This window comes from Pelodiscus sinensis, chromosome 9 (genome assembly GCF_049634645.1).
Source record: "Pelodiscus sinensis isolate JC-2024 chromosome 9, ASM4963464v1, whole genome shotgun sequence".
Taxonomy (NCBI): domain Eukaryota; kingdom Metazoa; phylum Chordata; order Testudines; family Trionychidae; genus Pelodiscus; species Pelodiscus sinensis.
In genome coordinates, this window is record NC_134719.1 from 23,270,176 (window position 1) to 23,289,453 (window position 19,278).

Below are 19,278 nucleotides of genomic sequence, written 5' to 3' on the forward strand. Positions count from 1 at the left end.
GCACTGACTTAAATGGGGCTTGCGTGTTGTGTAATCTTGCCTTAATCATTGTATTCATGCCCATCAGTGTGAGAGAAGATATTTGCATGTATGTGCAACCACACTTGAGTTGCGGTCCTTGGCATATGCTGTGAGTATCACTGTGGTCCCCGGGGCTTCCAAAGTTGAGTAGCCCTGCTTTAAACTATCCACAAAAGAAAGGACTGACCCTCAATGAGGACCTGCCCACAGCCATCTCCGGTAGCTCCTACTAGTGAACCAGGGTCCTCATATGGTCAATGCTACATAAAACCACTGATAAAAACTAATAAAAAGAGCATAGAGTCAGTCTTGTCTATTGCTCAAAAGACAGTCAGTGATCCCAGCAAAAAACTGTGAAATTAGTACTTGATTGCCTTTGTGCTGCTCATAGGCCTTGACTATACTGACCCTTTCTAGAGATTCTCTCTCCACTGCTACAAAGCCCATGCAGCTCTCTACTTGGAGCAGATCTAGACAACATGATGATAACACCTGTACATGGTTATTCCTACCTTTTGTAGGACTACAGCAGAGGTGGGATAATGGCTGTGTATGCACTGACCATTTCCAGATAATCCTTCAAGCATATATAGTGTGGAGATAGAGCTCGGCAAAAAGCTTGCCAAAAATGTGTGTCAAACTCACTAAATTGTTTCAAGGAGAAGATGATCCAAAAGCTAAAACATGTTGTTTTGCCATATTTAAAAATAAAGGGTATGTCTACACAGCAGCATTATTTCAGAATAATTGACATTATTTTGAAATAACAAACTGTGTATCTACACAGCAAGCCATTATATCGGAATAATGTTGAGTTGGAGGACTTCTTACTCCTCACGAAATAAGGGCTACAGGAGTCGGAGTAAGGGAAGTTGAAAGAAGAGAGCTCTTCCTTCGACTTTCTGCTGTCTAGACAGCGCCAAAAGAAGAATTAAGCTATTTCGACTTCAGCTACGCAATTGACTAAGCTGAAGTTGTGTAGCTTAATTTGACTTTTGCCCTGCTGTGTAGATGTGCCCTAAGTGTTTTGAATGTTCAGTTCAAAATGACATTTAATTTTGAAATGTATGTCCATTTTATTCAAACAGCAAAAGTTTTAAAAAAACACCCTTGAAATGGAAAGGAAAATGTTCTTCCAGGGATGGGAGGAAATGCCTTTTTCCAGAAGCAAAAGTGAAACTAGGAAAGAGTGTGTGCACATTAGGGAAGGGGATGGTGAAGGAGAAAGATGTTGATTTTCTTAGGGAAACTTGGTTATAAAACTGGCTAGGAGTATTATGGAGGTGGGCTGATGTTGAAAATGGAGAGTAAATACAGAGATATCACATTTCTTTAAGGTGTCAAATAATGGCATTGGCCAGCACAATAGGCAAGATACTGTGGTGAATGAACCCACAGTCCTATCTGAAAATTTTGTTCTTGCATCCTATAGGTTTCCCATAGATGTGAAAGTTTTCACACAGATATCATGACAGAATTGTGTGTTCCCCTGACTTACAGCAGATGCTTGTATATCCTCCATTAATATAGTGGTGCCATATCAAATCTGGAAATAAATCTGGATTAGAAAAAGAAAAAAAGGACTCCTCAAAGAAAATGGATTTTGTTTTAATAGCCCTATGTTACTACTGCTATCTGATCTGTAGTACTATATGTGGAACTCTGGTCCGTTTGTCCCTGTGTGTCATTTGGGGATATTTGCTAGTATCAAGAAAGTAATTTTAAAAGTCACTGAAAACAAAGCTTTAATTGTTTGAAATGTAATGTATTAGACAAGTCCAACTGATCAAATCTTTGCAAAGCAAACAGTTTTTACCAGTAATTAAAATAATTGGCTACTTGAAGAAAACAATCTTGCTGTTAATTGGTCTCTATAGATGAAACCTCAGGCCTTAGAGAGCAAACTTAGTGATCAGTTATTAATACAAATGGAAATTCTGCAAAATTGAAATACTGATTAGAACATGCTCCAGAAGAGGCTGGCAGAAGCCAAATTAGTATGTACCTTTCCTAGACAAACCCAGAGAACCCAGATCATTTGAAATATTTATAAAGGAGGAGACCCCACTGAGCTGCACTAGCTTGTGTACAAGACTAGCTACTCTGTGGTAACCACCGCAATAGTACAAAATTGTTACATAAATGGTAATCAGATAGTTACATTCACATTGAAAACAGATAAAGGAACAAGTAGATTGCAAATCAGAAATGAAAACTTTCCTTTTATCATGAGTACCTTAGACATTCTAATTAAAATAGAAGTTTCCATTAACTTCAATGAACTCTACATTGTTCCCTGTTCAGGAAATAGAAAAAAAAAACATCATCCAACAAAATCAAACCTACCGTATTATATTCCCACTTGTGATGGGATGGGCTTGTTGTAATCATTCTCTCCAGTTGCTGGAATTCGAACCATCTTTTGCATACAAAACATGCGGTTGGGGTTTAACACTTGCAAATTACACAGATTCAGGTTGGTAAGTATGAAGTACAGTAGCCATTGTCCTCTGACATGTTATAGAGAACTATAAAGAGTTCTTTGCTAAGCCAGGGAAGAGGTATGCGAGGGCAACACCATTAAATATTTTCATTGTCTCACATATGTTTCTTCTGAGCATTAGAGATTTTTTATCCATAATTTGTTTTCTCCTAAATGTGTCCTTCAGGTTTCCTTTCTTACTTAACTTCCAGTAAGTAAGGGAGTTTATGGACAGCATTTTACAAAACTCTGTAATTTCTCCTGTATGTGAATTACAGTGTTTGTTTTTCTTATCAAAATTCTGCCTGCTTGGATTCCTGATATATCTACATTTTGAATTTATCTGAACTAGCCATCTTTACAGCCAGTGGAGCAGGGTTTTAAAAAAATGTCAAATGATTATCTGAATCTAAAATTTCATCCAGATCCATAATGATTATCCAAAATTGGTTCAGCTTCTTCGGCTTAGAAACAAATGTCCCAAATGTATTTATTGTATAAGAAAAGATACCAAAGTAATGAGCACTGTCAGAACGAAAAATAGAACGATGATTTCATTGATATGCTCAGAGCTCAGAAATGGACTAGTCTGTTTCAGGATTTTATTTTATGTAATGGTTTCCTATTTACACCTCGATTTTTGAATTACAGTGTTTGGGTAAATATGTAGCTTTAAGAAGGATAGAAGAACTTACCCCACAATCCTGGTAAACAACAGTTTAAATACACAGTTCACTATTCATTTCCCTAACGGCTAAAATAAGATTGAGAAGAGAACTTTATAAATAATTCAAGAATTTTTAATAATGCAATGTTTGGCTCTCAACTTCAAAAATTACTGAAATATTCTAGTTCACAGAACTTCCCTTCTGCCCGACACCTTTCACCAACATGGGAAATACTGTGGATTTTGCTAGCATTTCATTGTAGTTCTTTTCTTTTATCCTCCCCTAAAGATGTAATTGGATCTATTTAACAATTTTGCTGTAACAAAAACTCTTGCTCCACATGGTCGTCCTCAACATGCACCTGAAACACCATGTTTTCTGCAAGGTCTACCCGAATGGCTACAATAATGACTGATATACATTGATGAGAGCTGAAGTTTCTGTAGGGCTCCAGGTGCAATAGTGAACACTCTGGGAGCACAGGTGGTATTCTCATCTACCCTCGCTGCTGTGGGCCAGGGGCCAGGCGGGGACACATGCAGCCTGGACATGAATGCATGGCCCTGCAGATATGTTGACAGGAAGGCTTCAGCTTCCTTGACCACAGGATGCTCTTCTATGAACACTTGATAAGCGATGAAAACCACTGGATTAAGATGGGGAAGAGCCTCTTTGGACACCAACTCGACACCCTATTGAGTAGGGTTTTATACAAGGTTCAAGGATAAAAGGTGACAAAAGTCCACAGGTAAGCATTAAAGGGGGGAGCTAGATGCTGTGGGGGAGATTACCAATTACAATATGGTCAAAGAAGCAACAAGTGGGGTAATCTACTCAATATCTTAGATGTCTATACACAAATGCCCGGAGTACAGGGGATAAACAGGGAGAACCTGAAATATTAGTGCATATGCTAACTTATAGTTTAACTGATATCACAGAGACTTTGATCATAGGAGGTTTTTACGAACAGACATCTATCAGGGATGGCCTAGATTTACCTGGCGCTGCCTCAGAACAGGGGCCTTGACATCTGAAAGTACATCCAGCCCTGCATTTTCTCTGATATGCTGGTAAATTGAGAACTGGGTGAGATTTTATGCAGTGCCTCCAAGAGTTTACAGTTTAGGGTGACAGTGGGAGGCTGGCAAGGTGGCTTTAAGCCAGTTTTGTGCCCTCCTGATTCTAGACTGTGCTAGGGACTGGAGAGACTCACAATATAAGGTATGACAGCTGCCACAAGCTGCCCCATAATTTACCTACCATAAAAGAACCAGAGCATGGGTGAGGCTCTCACCACTAGATGTTTTCATTTTGCACAGCAACAGTGTTTTATGACAGTCTCAAACTCCCAGTCCACAGGCTATCCCCAAATGGAGTGATTGCACAACCTGCCTTGGGACTCCCAGTGGGCCATGGAGGGCCCTGTCTGTGACCAGCCTCCCAGCCTTGCTCCTTCTGACCATCACCCCACCCGCTTCCCCTATCACACCTCATTTCCCTGAACACGGCTTCAGAGATCACCGGGGGCGCTGGTGCAGTGGTAGCAATTGTGCCCCCCCCCCATTCCTCCCAGTGGCAGGTGATCCCCAAAGACACAGAATGGAGCTTGCGGATTGGTAACACACAATCGTCTCCCCCGCCCTCCCCGGTGGCCCATGTGTTGGAGAATGAGATTCCTGTTTTGTGGTATGGCGTGGTGGTGTGCAGAACACTCTAGCACTCGCCAAGTGAGCCCAAACACTGTTGCCTTATCAGCTCTCATGCTCTGGGCTAAGTCCTGAAAGGACATAGAATCATAGAATCATAGGACTGGAAGGGACCTCAAGAGGTCATCGAGTCCAGCCCCCCGCCCTCAAGGCAGGACCAAGCTCCACCTACACCATCCCTGACAGATGTCTATCTAACCTGTTCTTAAATATCTCCAGAGAGGGAGATTCCACCACCTCCCTTGGCAATTTATTCCAATATTTGACCACCCTGACAGGAATTTTTTCCTAATGTCCAATCTAAACCTCCCCTGCTGCACTTTAAGCCCATTACTCCTTGTCCTGTCCTCAGAAACCAAGAGGAACAAATTTTCTCCTTCCTCCTTGTGACACCCTTTTAGATATTTGAAAACCGCTATCATGTCCCCCCTTAATCTTCTTTTTTCCAAACTAAACAAGCCCAGTTCATGAAGCCTGGCTTCATAGGTCATGTTCTCTAGACCTTTAATCATTCTTGTCGCTCTTCTCTGTACCCTTTCCAATTTCTCCACATCTTTCTTGAAATGTGGCGCCCAGAACTGGACACAGTACTCCAGCTGAGGCCTAACTAGTGCAGAGTAGAGCGGCAGAATGACTTCACAAGTTTTGCTTACAACACACCTGTTGATACAACCTAGAATTATATTTGCTTTTTTTGCAACAGCATCACACTGTTGACTCATATTCAACTTGTGGTCCACTATGACCCCTAGATCCCTTTCTGCCATGCTCCTTCCTAGACAGTCGCTTCCCATCTTGTATGTATGGAACTGATTGTTCCTTCCTAAGTGGAGCACTTTGCATTTCTCTTTATTAAACCTCATCTTGTTTACCTCTGACCATTTCTCTAACTTGCTAAGGTCATTTTGAATTATGTCCCTATCCTCCAAAGAAGTCGCAATCCCACCCAGTTTGGTATCATCATGCCTGTTAAGACTGCAGTTCCCAAGTCTACAGACCGCTGGCTGCCAGAGCTGAAGCCAGCTGTTTGTGGCAGCTCGTCCCCGGCAGCCGTGGTGGCTGATATTTGCCTGCTGGTGGCCTGGGGCTGAGGCAGTGGTGGGAGGAGACGGAGCAGGAGGCTCTCTTCCTCTTCCCCCTCCCATCCAGGTAAGAGGGTGGCCTGGCTGGGGCATGAAGGAGGAGGGAGTGTGCACACTGCCAACAGCCGCTCTCCCTGCCCAGGCAGTCAATTTTGCCAGGTGGCAGCACTGGGGCTGAGGCGGTGCCTCCCTCTGTCCTTTCCCTCTCCCATTCAGGTAATATGGTGGTACAGCCAAGGCTCCATGCTCCCCTGCCCCCCACCTCTACCCATGGGGGTGTGAAATGCATTTGGGGCGGGAGGAAGCATGCCGCCAATGGCTGCTCCCCCTGCCCATGCAGAAATAGAAGGGGGCAGCCTTGCTGTCGGGAGTGCAGGGATAGGGCAGGGTCAAAGGGGTGAAGGCATGTTGAAGTCATGGGGCAAGAGGTGTTGGTATGGGCTGTAGGGGTCAGAGGTTAAAGGGTCAAAAGGCATGGGGCATAGAGTTGGGGTCAAAGGGTGTTAGGCACTGGGGAGCAAGGGGCTGGGTTGGGACTAGGCAGACAGGTAACATTTTATTTCCACATGTACATATTCATTAGTTGCATATTTAATGATATGCAAATGAAATGTTACCAGTCTGCCATAAGTTTGTGAATGGGTTTGCCAGTCTGTGGTATAAAAAAGGTTGGGGACCTCTGTGTTAAGACATACACCAGCACAATCCCCAATGTACAGGTGCCTAGAAAAGCACTTGGATTCACAAAGCCTGCGTTAGGGCTTAGCTTTCCTATACATTGAATGGAGGGAGATTGGCATCCAAGGTCAGGATTCACAGGCATTAACAGACTAGGTGGATTCCCACCTAAGCTAGCCAATGGGAGAGGTTGAGGAGAAGGGTGTGTCTTAAGAGTTCAGCACTTGACTCCAGGCTGGCAGGAGATGTGCGCTCTCTCTAGGGCTATGTCTACACTATAGCCTTTTTGCAGAAAAACATATGCAAATGAGGCTAACCATGGAATATCTCTGTGCTTCATTTGCATAATTGAGCACCCAGTTTTTGCACAAGAGCAGTTCTTCCACATTTTTTTCCAGAAGAATGGCTCTTGTGCAAGAGGGGGGTTTTGTGCAAAAAGGAGCTATGTAGATGGCTTGCGCAAAAATGGGTGCTCATTAATTATGCAAATGAGGTGCAGCAATACTCCATGCTTAGCCTCATTTGCATATGTTTTTCCGCAAAAAGGCAATAGTGTAGACTTAGCCCCCAGGAGTACTCTACCCATGAGGCTTAAGGTTGAAAGAGAGGTTTTCCTGCTCCTCTTCTGTGTGGTGTGAGATGCACCTATTGGAATGGCCCATGCAGGCGAATTAGGCTAACCACCTCTCTTTCCCTGATGTGTAAATGGTTCTGGGGCTTTGGCAGGGGGAGGGATCTAGCTGCCCAGAGTGAGGCAGCAGTTCACATGCTCAGAGACAGAAACACAATTGTCAGGGAGCTTTTACCACAAAATGTAGGGACTGAGTTTTGACATGTGAAGGATTGGGTAACAGTTGAATGGGGTTTGTGTGACTACCAGGGGCACCCAAGTCCGAGCTTTGGACTCCTAAACTGGCAATTAGGCACCTAAATCCCCTTTTTGTATCTCGTGATCAGTAAAATAACTATTGCCAAAGAGGCAGGGAGGCTTTGTGAATTCAGCACAGACTCAGTCCTAGTCCTGGCTCTTGCTGTGCAAGCTGATCATTTTACTCCTATTGGCTTTTGTCTGTCCATAAAATTTGGATAATGGTACAAACTAGAGCTGAGAAACACTGCAACAAGCTTTCCATGAACGAATAGTTAAATGGATTTGTCTGTATCCTTATACGTTCTTGATAGTTACTTGCCTCAAACATTCCGATGATAAAATTTTTACCTCCCCTCCCAAAACTGTGAATATAGATATAATTCTTAGGCATTCATTCAATCAGCGATGAACAACAAGTATCATGTGATTTATTTGACCAAGAACATTTCCTCAACCTGGTTCAACTACTGAAGGCTTACAACAAACTGTTCACCAAAGAGTTTTTAAAAATTGCCAAAAAAAATCATCATTAAAAAAAGTAATATATTTTCATTCTGTTAATGGATTGTCTTTGGGGCAGGAAACGAGGCTAAATTCAGCTGTTAGACTTATTTGTGCCACAAGTTCGTACAAAGATTAATGCTTTGGAGCTGTATCTAACTTGGTCCGAAGACAGTTACAGTCAGTGGCAAGCCCACCACTTGGAAGGGCTTTGGATCAGGCCCCTGTATGAATGCTAAATATTAGTATCCTTACATAGAAGACTGCCAAAAAATCCAGATTCTCCAAAAATCCAGATAACTACACAAACTGAAATATGGCATCACTTAGCTAGACTAAAGCAAATATGTGAATTTATATGCACACATATGTATAAACAGATGCCTTTACACACATACACACACACTCGTTATCAGAAGACCATGAAGAAAAGTTTAATTCAGTACAATTAACATACTAGATTTATTCATCTGTAACTAGTGTAAACACATTGTATCCATTTACTGCACAGTTAATATTGAACAAAATTGAAACTGTATTGGTCAGCGGAATATACTGGTTCATACTTTAAGGACATTCCATGGATAAAAACAGACCAAGAAAGTTGCAACTCAAGTACATGCATTCAAGGAAAAGTATTGCACAAATTACACAAGGCTAAGGATTGAAATTGTGCAGCTCAGGCTCACTTGACACAGTGCCTCAATTTAAATTACCAATAAATACAAAAATAATCTGCAACTAATCTTGTTTAATCACGTGAAATTCCTTGTTTGCATTTATATGATTTATCTTGGCTACTTTTTTCTCTCAAAGTGCATATTAGGGACTCTGACCCAGGAACTCAAATCCAACACTCTATTAAAACAAACACAAGGTACTTGACCATGTTTAAATTTATTATCCCATGTGAAAACAAAGAATAAGTCAGTGCAAATCCACTTGATTTTATTCCATTTCCTAAGATGGAAAACTAAAACTCAGTGCTTAGAGAGGGGAGAGTATTGCTCAGCACTCACTAGCAATGCCTAATTGCGAATCCCTGCCACACAAGGGCTCTTGAAGAGGATGAGTGTAACCTGGCTCACCAGTGCAGATGCCACCAAAGCTGGGAAGCTTTTGCTTTGATAAGGGCGTGGCCTGATTAATACTGTGAGAACCAGCTGTTTTCTCATTTCCATAAGTTTTATATTAGTATGGCACCAGTCACACTCATTGCAATTTTTACCGATTGACAGCAAAGTAAGAGAAGAGGCTCAGGCCTGCTGTTTATACTTATAATTGTGCAGTTCTGAATCCAAAGCTTCCATTTGCATCCTTATATAACAGGTTCCTTATCTAATTATGGCGCTTTTTATCCAATTTTCACTCTGAAGGACTGCACTGACATTTTTTTCTGCCTTAATCTAGCAGGGATATTTCATATTGGTTATTTTGTTCTGGCCTCTGACTTAAATTTCTTAAACTTCTTCTGGATATGCCAGGCCACTGCCCAAAGCATCATAGACCTTAGCCTCAGATTCTGCCTGGCGCACATTGAGGGATGGCACCGAGAGCTGACACTTTCACAGCCTGTGTGAAAACCAGGCAGCATTCCAGTTGTTTCATCTGAGGAGCATAGTGATTGGTCTGTCCCTGTATCCATGGATTTGTAAAACACTCTCCAGGGGACTGGCAGGCAGGGTCATGGTTCCACCTTCACAGCCACCTCGCTCCTAGAACTGCCCAGCCACACAAGAGTAGGCAAGCCACATGCTGGGAATTAAACCGCAGCCTTACTATTTGGAGCCAGAGAGGTGGATTAAGCAGAGAGTGGGTAGGAGTGTTGAATTCAGCTCAGCAACGTATTTTCAGCCCTTCATCTCTTCAATGACCCTTTTGTATGCAGGCTACTTACCAGACCTACCACTTCATGTTTATTTGCCTTTCGTGCTATGTGACCGGTCATGTAATGCAGGTCATGATTCTTGACCTCATCCAAGCCCACTGAGAGCCCTAAAGACAGCCAAACTGCACCTCTCAGAGAGACTGCTCAAGTGTTTGGACATTCGCTCAAGCACTCACAACTCTCTTTCCAGGAACTTGCTTCCAAATCCAGATCTGCTTGTTTGAATGGGCACAAATTGGACTTGGTTGGAAATGCAGCCATTGCAGGGCCAGGGTTATTTTCCCACTTCAGCAGCAGTCAAACCCAGAGGGGCCCAGATGCAGAAGCTGGCTCTGCATGGGCATGGATCAGTAGGAGACTGCTTGGGGGACTGTTCTTTACAATGCCTTTAAGCAGTAGCAGTAAGGTAGTGTGCCTGGCCACCCACCCTGTGCTGTATACCTCAGTTGGTGCTCAGGTAAGGAACCTAGGGCCTAAGTTCCATTGGCACCAAGGTGCATGCACATGTTGGATCCTTCCCCTGTCTAATGCTCTCTGAAGTCGAGTCCTGACCTGTTGCTCTGGATGTTGAAGAGAAAAACATTTCCTCTCTATGCCCTATTTTCTCCACTAAATGATTCATGTAATAGAGGGAAGCAATTGTCCTTACAGTCCCCAAGCCTGCCCTCTGTGCTAACATGTCCTACTCACTGGCACTGCTGCTGTGTGAGATCAGAATTGGGCTCCTTATTTTTATTACGATTATTTGCTATTCATATTACAATGCCATCATGATGTTCCAGTCAGAATCCAGGCCTCGCTGTGCTGGGGAACCAATATACATACAGGGGGACATAGTCACTGCCTTGAAGAATTTACAGTCAACAAATGCATGTAGGCTGTGAGGAGAATACAATCACATAGGTACAATTTTATATACAGACATACATTCACACTGTATATAGCAAGTGCCAGCAAGCTACCTCCTCTCTTCAAGAGAGTCATCACAAAATCCACAGAGTTCTTTTTTGGTGGGGAGGAATACAAATTTAACCAATGTAAGAATTCTCTGTATTTCAAAAAGAAATTCATGACAGCTGTGGAAAGAGCCTTATTATTATTGCCAGAATGATAAAGGAATATGATTTCCTGCACTGGCTATATAAGCTTACTTCAGTTATCTGTTGCACATTCTGGAGCTGGTCCAGTAAATAAACTGATGGTTATGCTACTCATAAAGTAAAATGAAACCTGAGAGGAAACGTCACAGCCAGCACAAAATCTACAGTGATTTGTAAAAAAGTATTCCCAAAATAAGATCACCAAAAGATCTGCTGAGGACACTCCGATGTGTCTTTCTCCCGCTTCCTGGGACTGTATCAAAGGCAGGATAATTATGTCCAGCATTAGAGCAGTCTGGGAAACAACAAGCAAAATGTTAGTTGTATGGGGGAACGGTACATTAAACATTGAGAGGTGCTTGGTTACTAGTATTATAGGGGCCATACAAGTTCATCGAACGAGAGAGACAAACAGAAACACTAAGACTGATTATTGCTATAGCTTATCAAAATCATTGCAGTATTATGGCCAGAAGCCACCACTCTCACTCATTTATTCACTTCCTCCATTGTCAACCCCTCAGCCACTGCCACACCTTCCACTGCTGCCTTTTCTGGCTCTGCCAGACTCTCTATCACTGCTCTCTCAGCCACTGACACCTTCCTCAATTACCACCAGTCGGCCATGGCCACCTCTTCAGTCACTGCCACTCCCTTCATGGCTTCTTCCGTGGCCATCTCTACATCTACATTTTGTGGCTTTTTCTATTTCCTCTTCATCAATAGGGTACACTTGTTCCTATATAGTGCCAGTATAGCCAATGGCACTACTCATGGAGAACAGCACCACTCAGTGTGAGCGGAGGCATGAGATGCAGACATGAAACACAGCTGTGACTGTTCATAATGCAACTCAAAGTCACTTTTGACTTTGCAGTACAAGCCCTTCAGAAACACTGGAAGTGAAAGTGAGGAATATAATAAATGGTGGAAGGAAATCATGGCTCTTGCTTCCAAATGAATCACACAGTTTGGTATTTCACCATTCGGTAGATCTGGGGCTTGGATAGCACTACCTGAGGTAATGCAGCTTTGGACACCTTACAAAGGAATGCAATAAAAATAAAACCAATTATTCTTTTAGTTAGCAATTTGGCTCATACCAATACTCACCATCTGCCATGGAGCCCCTTAGTTTCTCTCTTCTGTAATGGATGCCCCTGTGGTGTCTGTCAGGCTTTCTTCCCTTTGCTCCATTTCCAGCAGATCTGTACTCCCATGACTCCCTTGTGGATATTCAGCCAAAGCTTCTGTCTTTCCTATTTTTATTTTTTCACTTTTGTCTACTTGTTTCAATGTAGTTTTCTCTTCTGTTGTCTCAGACTCTCCCTCCTCTGTTTTGTCATTCCCATCAGTGCGTCTCATTTTTGCCATTACCTCTTCCACAAGGACTGCATCCTTCTCCATTACACCCCTGCCATATGCCATTTCCTGTGTCATGCCTTCCACCTCAGGTGATGCTTCCACAGCTTCCACTTCATCCAACAGAGATGCTGGTATCATCAAGTTCTTCTCCTCAGGCAATGTTCTTTCTAATCCCATGTTGTCATTGGGTATTATCTCCTTGGTCATCACCTTCTTCTTTTCTGAGCCTGAATCCTCCTCTGCCTGGCCCTCTTCACGTCCTGCATCCTCTGTCTGCACCTTCCAATCCAATAATACATCTGCACTTCCTTTCTCACCAGATTCTGATTTCTCTACTAACTCCTCTTCTTGAGATGGTGTTTTAATGCCCATTACTTTCCCTTTACCTCCTATATCCTCTGATGTTGCCTCCTCAGATGCTGGTAATTCTGACATTCCCTCCCCCTCTCTTTCTCCTGACTCCTCAGTCACAACTTTCTCCATTGTGGCTCCCTCAGCCATCTTCACTTCCTCCATTGCCATGCCATCAGTCACTTCCAACTCCTCCATTTCTGCTCTCTCAGCTACCGCCTCTTCATTTATTGTGGATTCATCTATTGATGCTTCATCAATAGGTACCTTTTTTCCTATCCACAATTTATTCTCTTTTGCTTCCTCTGTCACTTTCTCCTCACCCGTCTTCATCAGTTCTTCTGCCATATATGCTATTTCCTCAGATACCAATTCCTCTCTGTGAATTCCTTCATCTGCTACCTCTTCCTCAGTTTCTGGATCAATGGCTGCTACTTCCTCTTCAGGTGCTTCCGCCAGGCTCTCCCCATCTTTGTGTGCTCCTTCCTCTATTGCAATCTCCATTTTTATTTTTCTATCCAATGAGGTTTCTTCCCTGGGAGGTGCTGATTCCTCTACTTCTGACTCTTCTTCCGTGGTTTCATTTCTTGTCTCTTTCTCCTCTCGGGTTGCTTCCATTACATCCTCCTCCTCGGATTGTTCTTCTGTTGCTGCCTCTTCCACATCAGTCACTGCTTTACCTATCAGAACTTCTCTTGATTCCACAGATTCCTCTATTTCAGTTGCTGCTCCCAGTATGGGAACCTTCACTGATTCCTCTAGTGCAAATTCTGCCTCTCCTATAGCCACCCCTCCCTCGGAAGCTGCCTCCTCCACAACCTCCTCTCTTTCCAATTCTATCCCTTCTGCAACTGAATCCTCCACAGACTCCTTTCCCTCAGATCCTGCTGCTTCCAAAGCCTCCTCTGCCTCAGATGCTGCCTTTCCTACATCTTCTGCCATCCCCATAGCCACCTCTGCATCAGATGTGGCTTCCTTCATGATCTCCTCTCCTTCAGGCACTTCCTCGCCTTCAAATAATACTTTCTCTACCACCTTCTCCTCATATGTTGCCTTTCCCACTGCCCCCTCATCTTCATTTACTTCTTCCTGCATCATCCCCTCTCCCTCAAATGTCATTTCCTTTCCTACCCTACTTCTCTCCAGATCTTCTTCCATTATTTGCTGCTCCTCCGATGCTTCTTCTTGTACTGTGAGTACATTACCCACTGTCTGTCCCATCACAGCTCCTGCTTCTTCCTTAGCCAGTAAATCTGTCTCCAGACCTGTTTCATTGCCTCCTTCTTCAGTGTCAGTGGCTCCTTCCTGAGCTACAGACTCTTCCTCCTTCTCAAGTGCTTTTTGCTCATCTACCCCTTGGAGCACTTGCTCTGCTAATTTCTCATTTTCACCTGCTTCTGCCAAGAAAGCGCCATCTGAGGAAATAATGAAAACATTAGTTTTATTTTAATAAGTATGTTAATTCTAAGGCTTTTTTTATGAAGTGATTATTAGAGATTCCATTGTTCCAAATCAGTAATTGGATTTTAGGCTGGGTGATTCGGGCCAGGGGAGGGGCAGGACGTGGCCCCTGCTGCTTCCCATGATGCACCTGTCCTGTGGCTGTTGCCAGTGCTGTCGTTCTGGCATCAGGAACAAATAACTGAAACAAAAATCATGTTACATGGTCCAGACATGACCTCAGGATACATAGAGGAAGTAGCCATAAGCTTGGCACTAAGGATGTTAAAGAGCAGTTATCTGGCTAATCATGTACCTGATTAGTCGATAAGGGCCACTCTGCAGAGCTACAGCGAGGGCTTGCACTGGCTCTAGACCACTGGAGCTCTGCATTTTAAATATATGAAGAGCTGCTGGGCCCTTATTACATTTAGAATGCAGATCCCTAGTGATCTGGAGCAGGTGCGAGCCAGGACTGCTCACTCCCAGCTCACACTGGCTCCAGGAGCCACCCACCCTGCAACTCTGAATTTTAAACGTAGTAAGAGCCCAGTGGCTCTTACTATGTTTAAAATGCAGAAGCACAGTGGTCCTGGACTGGAGCGACTGCTCCGTCCCGACTCGCACTGGGTTCAGCAGCCCCTGTTCGCAGCAGCCCAGGCTAGCCGTACATAGGGCTGCTGCTGGAGTAGCCCCTGCCCATGGCTAGTCTAGACCACCACAAACAGGGGCTGCTTAGCAGCAGCAGCCCCTGTCCATAGCGGGACCCAGCTCCCTGCTTAGAGCCCCGAGGACAGAGGCTGCTGCAGAAACAGCCTCTGCCCATGGCGAGGCTCGGCCCACGGCAGACTCACCATCCTTCCCTATCCCTCTTCCCTGGTGCCTCTCAGAGGCAGCATGGGGGGCAGGGAGCACTCCTGTTTTCCCACACACACACTGCCTCTAATACAGAGGCATCAAGGGAGGGGAGGGGGAAGCGAACAGTTGACTACTCGCTTACCTCCCTACTTGGCACTGAGATTTAAATATTCAGAAATAGGTGCTAAGTTACTAGTGAAAAATAAACATGTACAGGAGACAAAATATATAGCTGGATATGCAAAATGGTTAATGACTTATGCACATTTGGGGCCTGTACCTCTTTGAATTCAATGGCCAAAGCTTTCACTGAATTCAGCGGTGCAGGATCAAGCCCTTGGCCAGCACAATTACCTATTTGTGCCAATGCACCTGAGCCTGTTCACACAATTTAGGATCTGACCATATTTTTGGAAAAATTGGCCCTAAATGTTACTGAAGCAAATAAAAGAATGATGCTTTCCAGACAATGCTCTGGCAGGCCTAGCCACAGAGGAGACAGAGAAGAGGGCAAGTGTGAAAAATCAGGACATATTTTTGCAGGGGAGGGGGAAATGGCATATAGTTTTGTGTATACGACAAAGTCCCCAATGCTGAGATGGTCCCACAGTGTCACACCTGGTCACCCTTTCAAGACAGAGCTCAGGGATGGGTGGAGAAAGAGAAAAGGGGGTTGAGTTGGAGGGCATACAAGAGATAAATCTAAATAAAAATCAGTTGAAGCAGCAGGACTTTTTCCCTTTCACCTGGTCACAAATAATATGATCTCCAGTCATGCCACCAATACAGCCTAAAACCCCCACGTTGCAAACAGAAATCCTGCCCTCCATTCTCGGCCGATACCCTCTCAGATAGATGTGCTTTGCGTTGAATTGATTATTTATATTTACTGCTAGCTTTCTCATTTTCATATGTCCCTCAGGTTTTTGGGCTTTTAACAGTGTTAAAAAAACAACCTCTTTCCATTCATTTATCACTCCCTATCATCATTTTTAGAAAAGGGATGCACCAAAAATACCAAAGTCAGATATGGCTGAATTTAGGTCAGTTTGAAACATTGAAACATGTCTTGCTTGCATGCAAATTATCTTATTCTTTATTATTCTGACATCTGTTTTGCCAATGTTTTTTTTTTTAATTTCTAATATATCATCTCTAAGTTTCATTTGCAGTGTGAATAAGGTAAAACTTCCCAACCCATCATCCTACATCATGTCATATGCTGCACCCTCTTTGAGACAATAATCGCCTTCCTAGTCAAGTAAATGGCAGCTAGCACTGGACAAAGTATTCTGGGTCAGATTTAGCAAGTAGCTTATACAATAAGCTTCCTTTTCCTCTCCTAATAGAACCTGAAACCTTATGTGAAAAAAATACTGCATGCTATGATCACGATGAATGATGATAGTTTAGTGGCACCATCACCCAATTATAACAGATTGGTGAGGCATTCAGTTTGCACTCTGTAGTCAGTATATTTCATGTCCTTTCCTTCTCCACTAAAAGAGTTTGTGGAGAGATGCTTTCCTTGTGCCCTGCTTTGGTCCAATTTAATATTCTGATCTTAACATGTAAATGATCCATGAGACAGGAAAAATAAACGGTATGTATTGTTTTAGAAAGGCATTTAAAAACAGCCAGTTAGCTAGGTAGTTCCAGGAGAGAGGGTCCTTCTCAAAGACTAATTTTTATTCTGTATATATCTCATTCAAAAGTCCAGCTGGCATTACACAGCTGGGCAAAACAAGCTAGGGTAGGGCAGAGCTCTCCAACCCATAACACACACCCATATGCACACATGTACATACATCATCTTAGCACTAACACACTGAACGCAAAGTCAGGGGTAGGAACTGTCTGTAGTTCTGACCCTGGTTTGGGTCACCTGTTTGACAGCAGTTATTTCATATTGAAATATGGTTCCTTTGTTCAATGGGGATGAAACCCTGAGGGTTTGGTTCTGAGCTCATACTGGTCCACTTCAATATCACTACATCGACTTCAAAGGAGTTCTTCATGATGTGAGAACAGAGTCAGGTCCAGCAAGTGTTTTATTTGCTGGCTATGGCTGCAAAGGACAACTGGAGTGTCTGAATGCAGCAATCCAGCTCTTTGAAGCCACTTTAGTTTCCTGTGGCAACGCAATGGCAACTAGCAACTAATTCTATATTAAGTTAGGAAATGGACAAAATCCAGCTATGAACATACCGGATAGACTGATGTGTTATAAACAGCTTTTGTTCTTTAACTGGAGATAGTCTGGCTGTCCTTTGTAAGAAAACAAGGTCCAGAGTAATTTTGCCAGACACCCACTGTTCATTAGTAATTGTTTTTAATAACTAGGCTCTAAATTTATAGATTAATTTTAAAAACCTACTAGAATCCTCAAAAAGAGAATGATTTTTTGCCCATGTGACTGTACAATCTAACAGACTGCAAAAAAATTCTGGGAGCAGAAGTGCCGATGGCAACTCTCTCTGCTATTATATGTAAAGTTCACAGAACATCGCAATCAAATTAGATAAATCTTGAAATCTGAAAGCTGTATCTATGGGGAACAGACCAAAAGAAAGCTTCTGTTATTCACGAAGGAGCAGAATAGGAGTAAAGAAAGGTATTATTGCAAAGAACTGTATTATCTACCTTATGGAAAAAATGTCTATATTTATTTGAGCGTTTCTACAAATGTGAAAAATAAGTTGTCTAAGTCCATGTGCTTTACTCACAAACTAATGCCTAAAAGCAATGTGTTGTGTAATAAAGCTAGGCAAACATCTAGGCCAAGATTTCAAATAGTCATTAGTGCTTTTGGGCATTTCAGTCTGTGGGCGTCCAACCTAAGCTATCTGAAAAATCAAGCCCCTTTAAGTCTCTCAAACTGGACAGCCAAAATCACCTGTCACTGTGGCCCTAGTGAATGGAACCTATTTCTGATGGGTTCCAAACTCCCATTTCAAGTATTCAGACAGTGTAAAGCTCCCTGGTAAGCTTTAGAATACTGCAGCATCTTTACTCTACCAGCCTACTCTTTTCTTCTTTGGGGACAGAACATTCCAGGCATTTGAGAGTTGAAAATAAAATTTTGCAGTCTCCACTAACAATCACTTTTTGATGGCCGGAACTTTTTATCCAGAATCAGTGTTAGCCCCTAGATCAGGAGTGGGCAATACTTTTTTTATTGGGGGTGCCTCTCCAAGATTTTGGTAAGTGGTCAAGGACTACACTTTTTATGGAGGGGGCTGCAGGGTCTGGGATGGAGGTTGGGTGCAAAAGGGAGCTCAGGATAGGGGACTGGGTTGCAGGTGAGGATGTGGGCCTGAGAAGGAGTCTGGGTAAAGAAGGGGGTTGTGACCTGGGGGGCAGGGGATTGAGGTGTAGGAGGGGGTGTATGGTCAGGGAGGGGGTCTGGGTGCAGGAGAGGATTTTGACCTGGGGGAGGGGTGTAGGAGAGGGTGCAGGGTCTGGGAGGGATTTGTGACCTGGGACAGGAGACGAGAGTGCAGTGGGTGGTGACCTGGGGCAGGAGACTGGGGTATAGCAGCGGGTACAGGGTCAAGGAGGGGGGTATGGGTGCAGGAGAGGATTCTGACCTGTACAGAAGATTGGGGTGCAGGATCAGGAAGGGGGTCTGGCTTCTGGACAATGGGAGCTACAATGATTGGGCTGGGGGCAGGAGCAACAAACAAAGTCTCCCCACCGCGTCTCCCACCGCACTCCCACAAGAGGAGCGAAGTGCCTAAAGGCACATGGAGGGAGCAGCCAGGTGTTTTAAACTTCTCCCCTCCCCCCCACAGGCTACATCTTGCCTAAATGGTATCAGTTTGCAAGCTATACCACTCTAGAGACTGACTAATCAGACCTGCCATTTTACTCAAAGGAGGAAAGAAAAAAAAGTCAGAAGGAAGACATACAAGTGTGAAAAGGAAGATGAATGAGAGAGCTAACGATTCTATAAATGGCTTTTCAATGCAGAGTGAAATTTAACCCAGGTCCCTGATCATATTAGTTGACCTTACCTTCTTTTATATCATGAGCTGTACTTGTTAAGTTCTCCTCTTCTTCATCTGTACTAGAATCACTGGGCTCAGGTTCAGAACTCAAATGATCATTTTCAATTGCTTCTGCTATTTTCTCTTGAACTGATTTACAATCTTCAAAAAATATCACAAAATTACTTAACAAGGAGCAAGAAACAGAAACAACCAAAATCTTATGGGGTAAGACAATAATTCAGTAGTCTGAAATCAGCTTAATAGCTGTAATA

The 19,278-nt window shown here is 43.4% G+C and overlaps 1 protein-coding gene across 1 annotated transcript in view; it reads right to left on the reverse strand.

Annotated features, from left to right (window-relative positions):
* Positions 1-8,187: 8,187 nt before the first annotated feature.
* ERICH3 (glutamate rich 3) overlaps positions 8,188-19,278 on the reverse strand; it is a 72,993-nt gene continuing 61,902 nt past the window's right edge. Inside the window, exons 13-15 of the mRNA XM_014577164.3 lie at positions 19,031-19,165; positions 12,114-14,131; positions 8,188-11,295 (exon numbers count right to left, since the gene is read on the reverse strand). Coding sequence (XP_014432650.1) covers positions 12,132-14,131; positions 19,031-19,165 — 2,135 coding nt within the window. The 3' untranslated portion in view covers positions 8,188-11,295; positions 12,114-12,131. The remainder of the gene's footprint in view (positions 11,296-12,113; positions 14,132-19,030; positions 19,166-19,278) is intronic.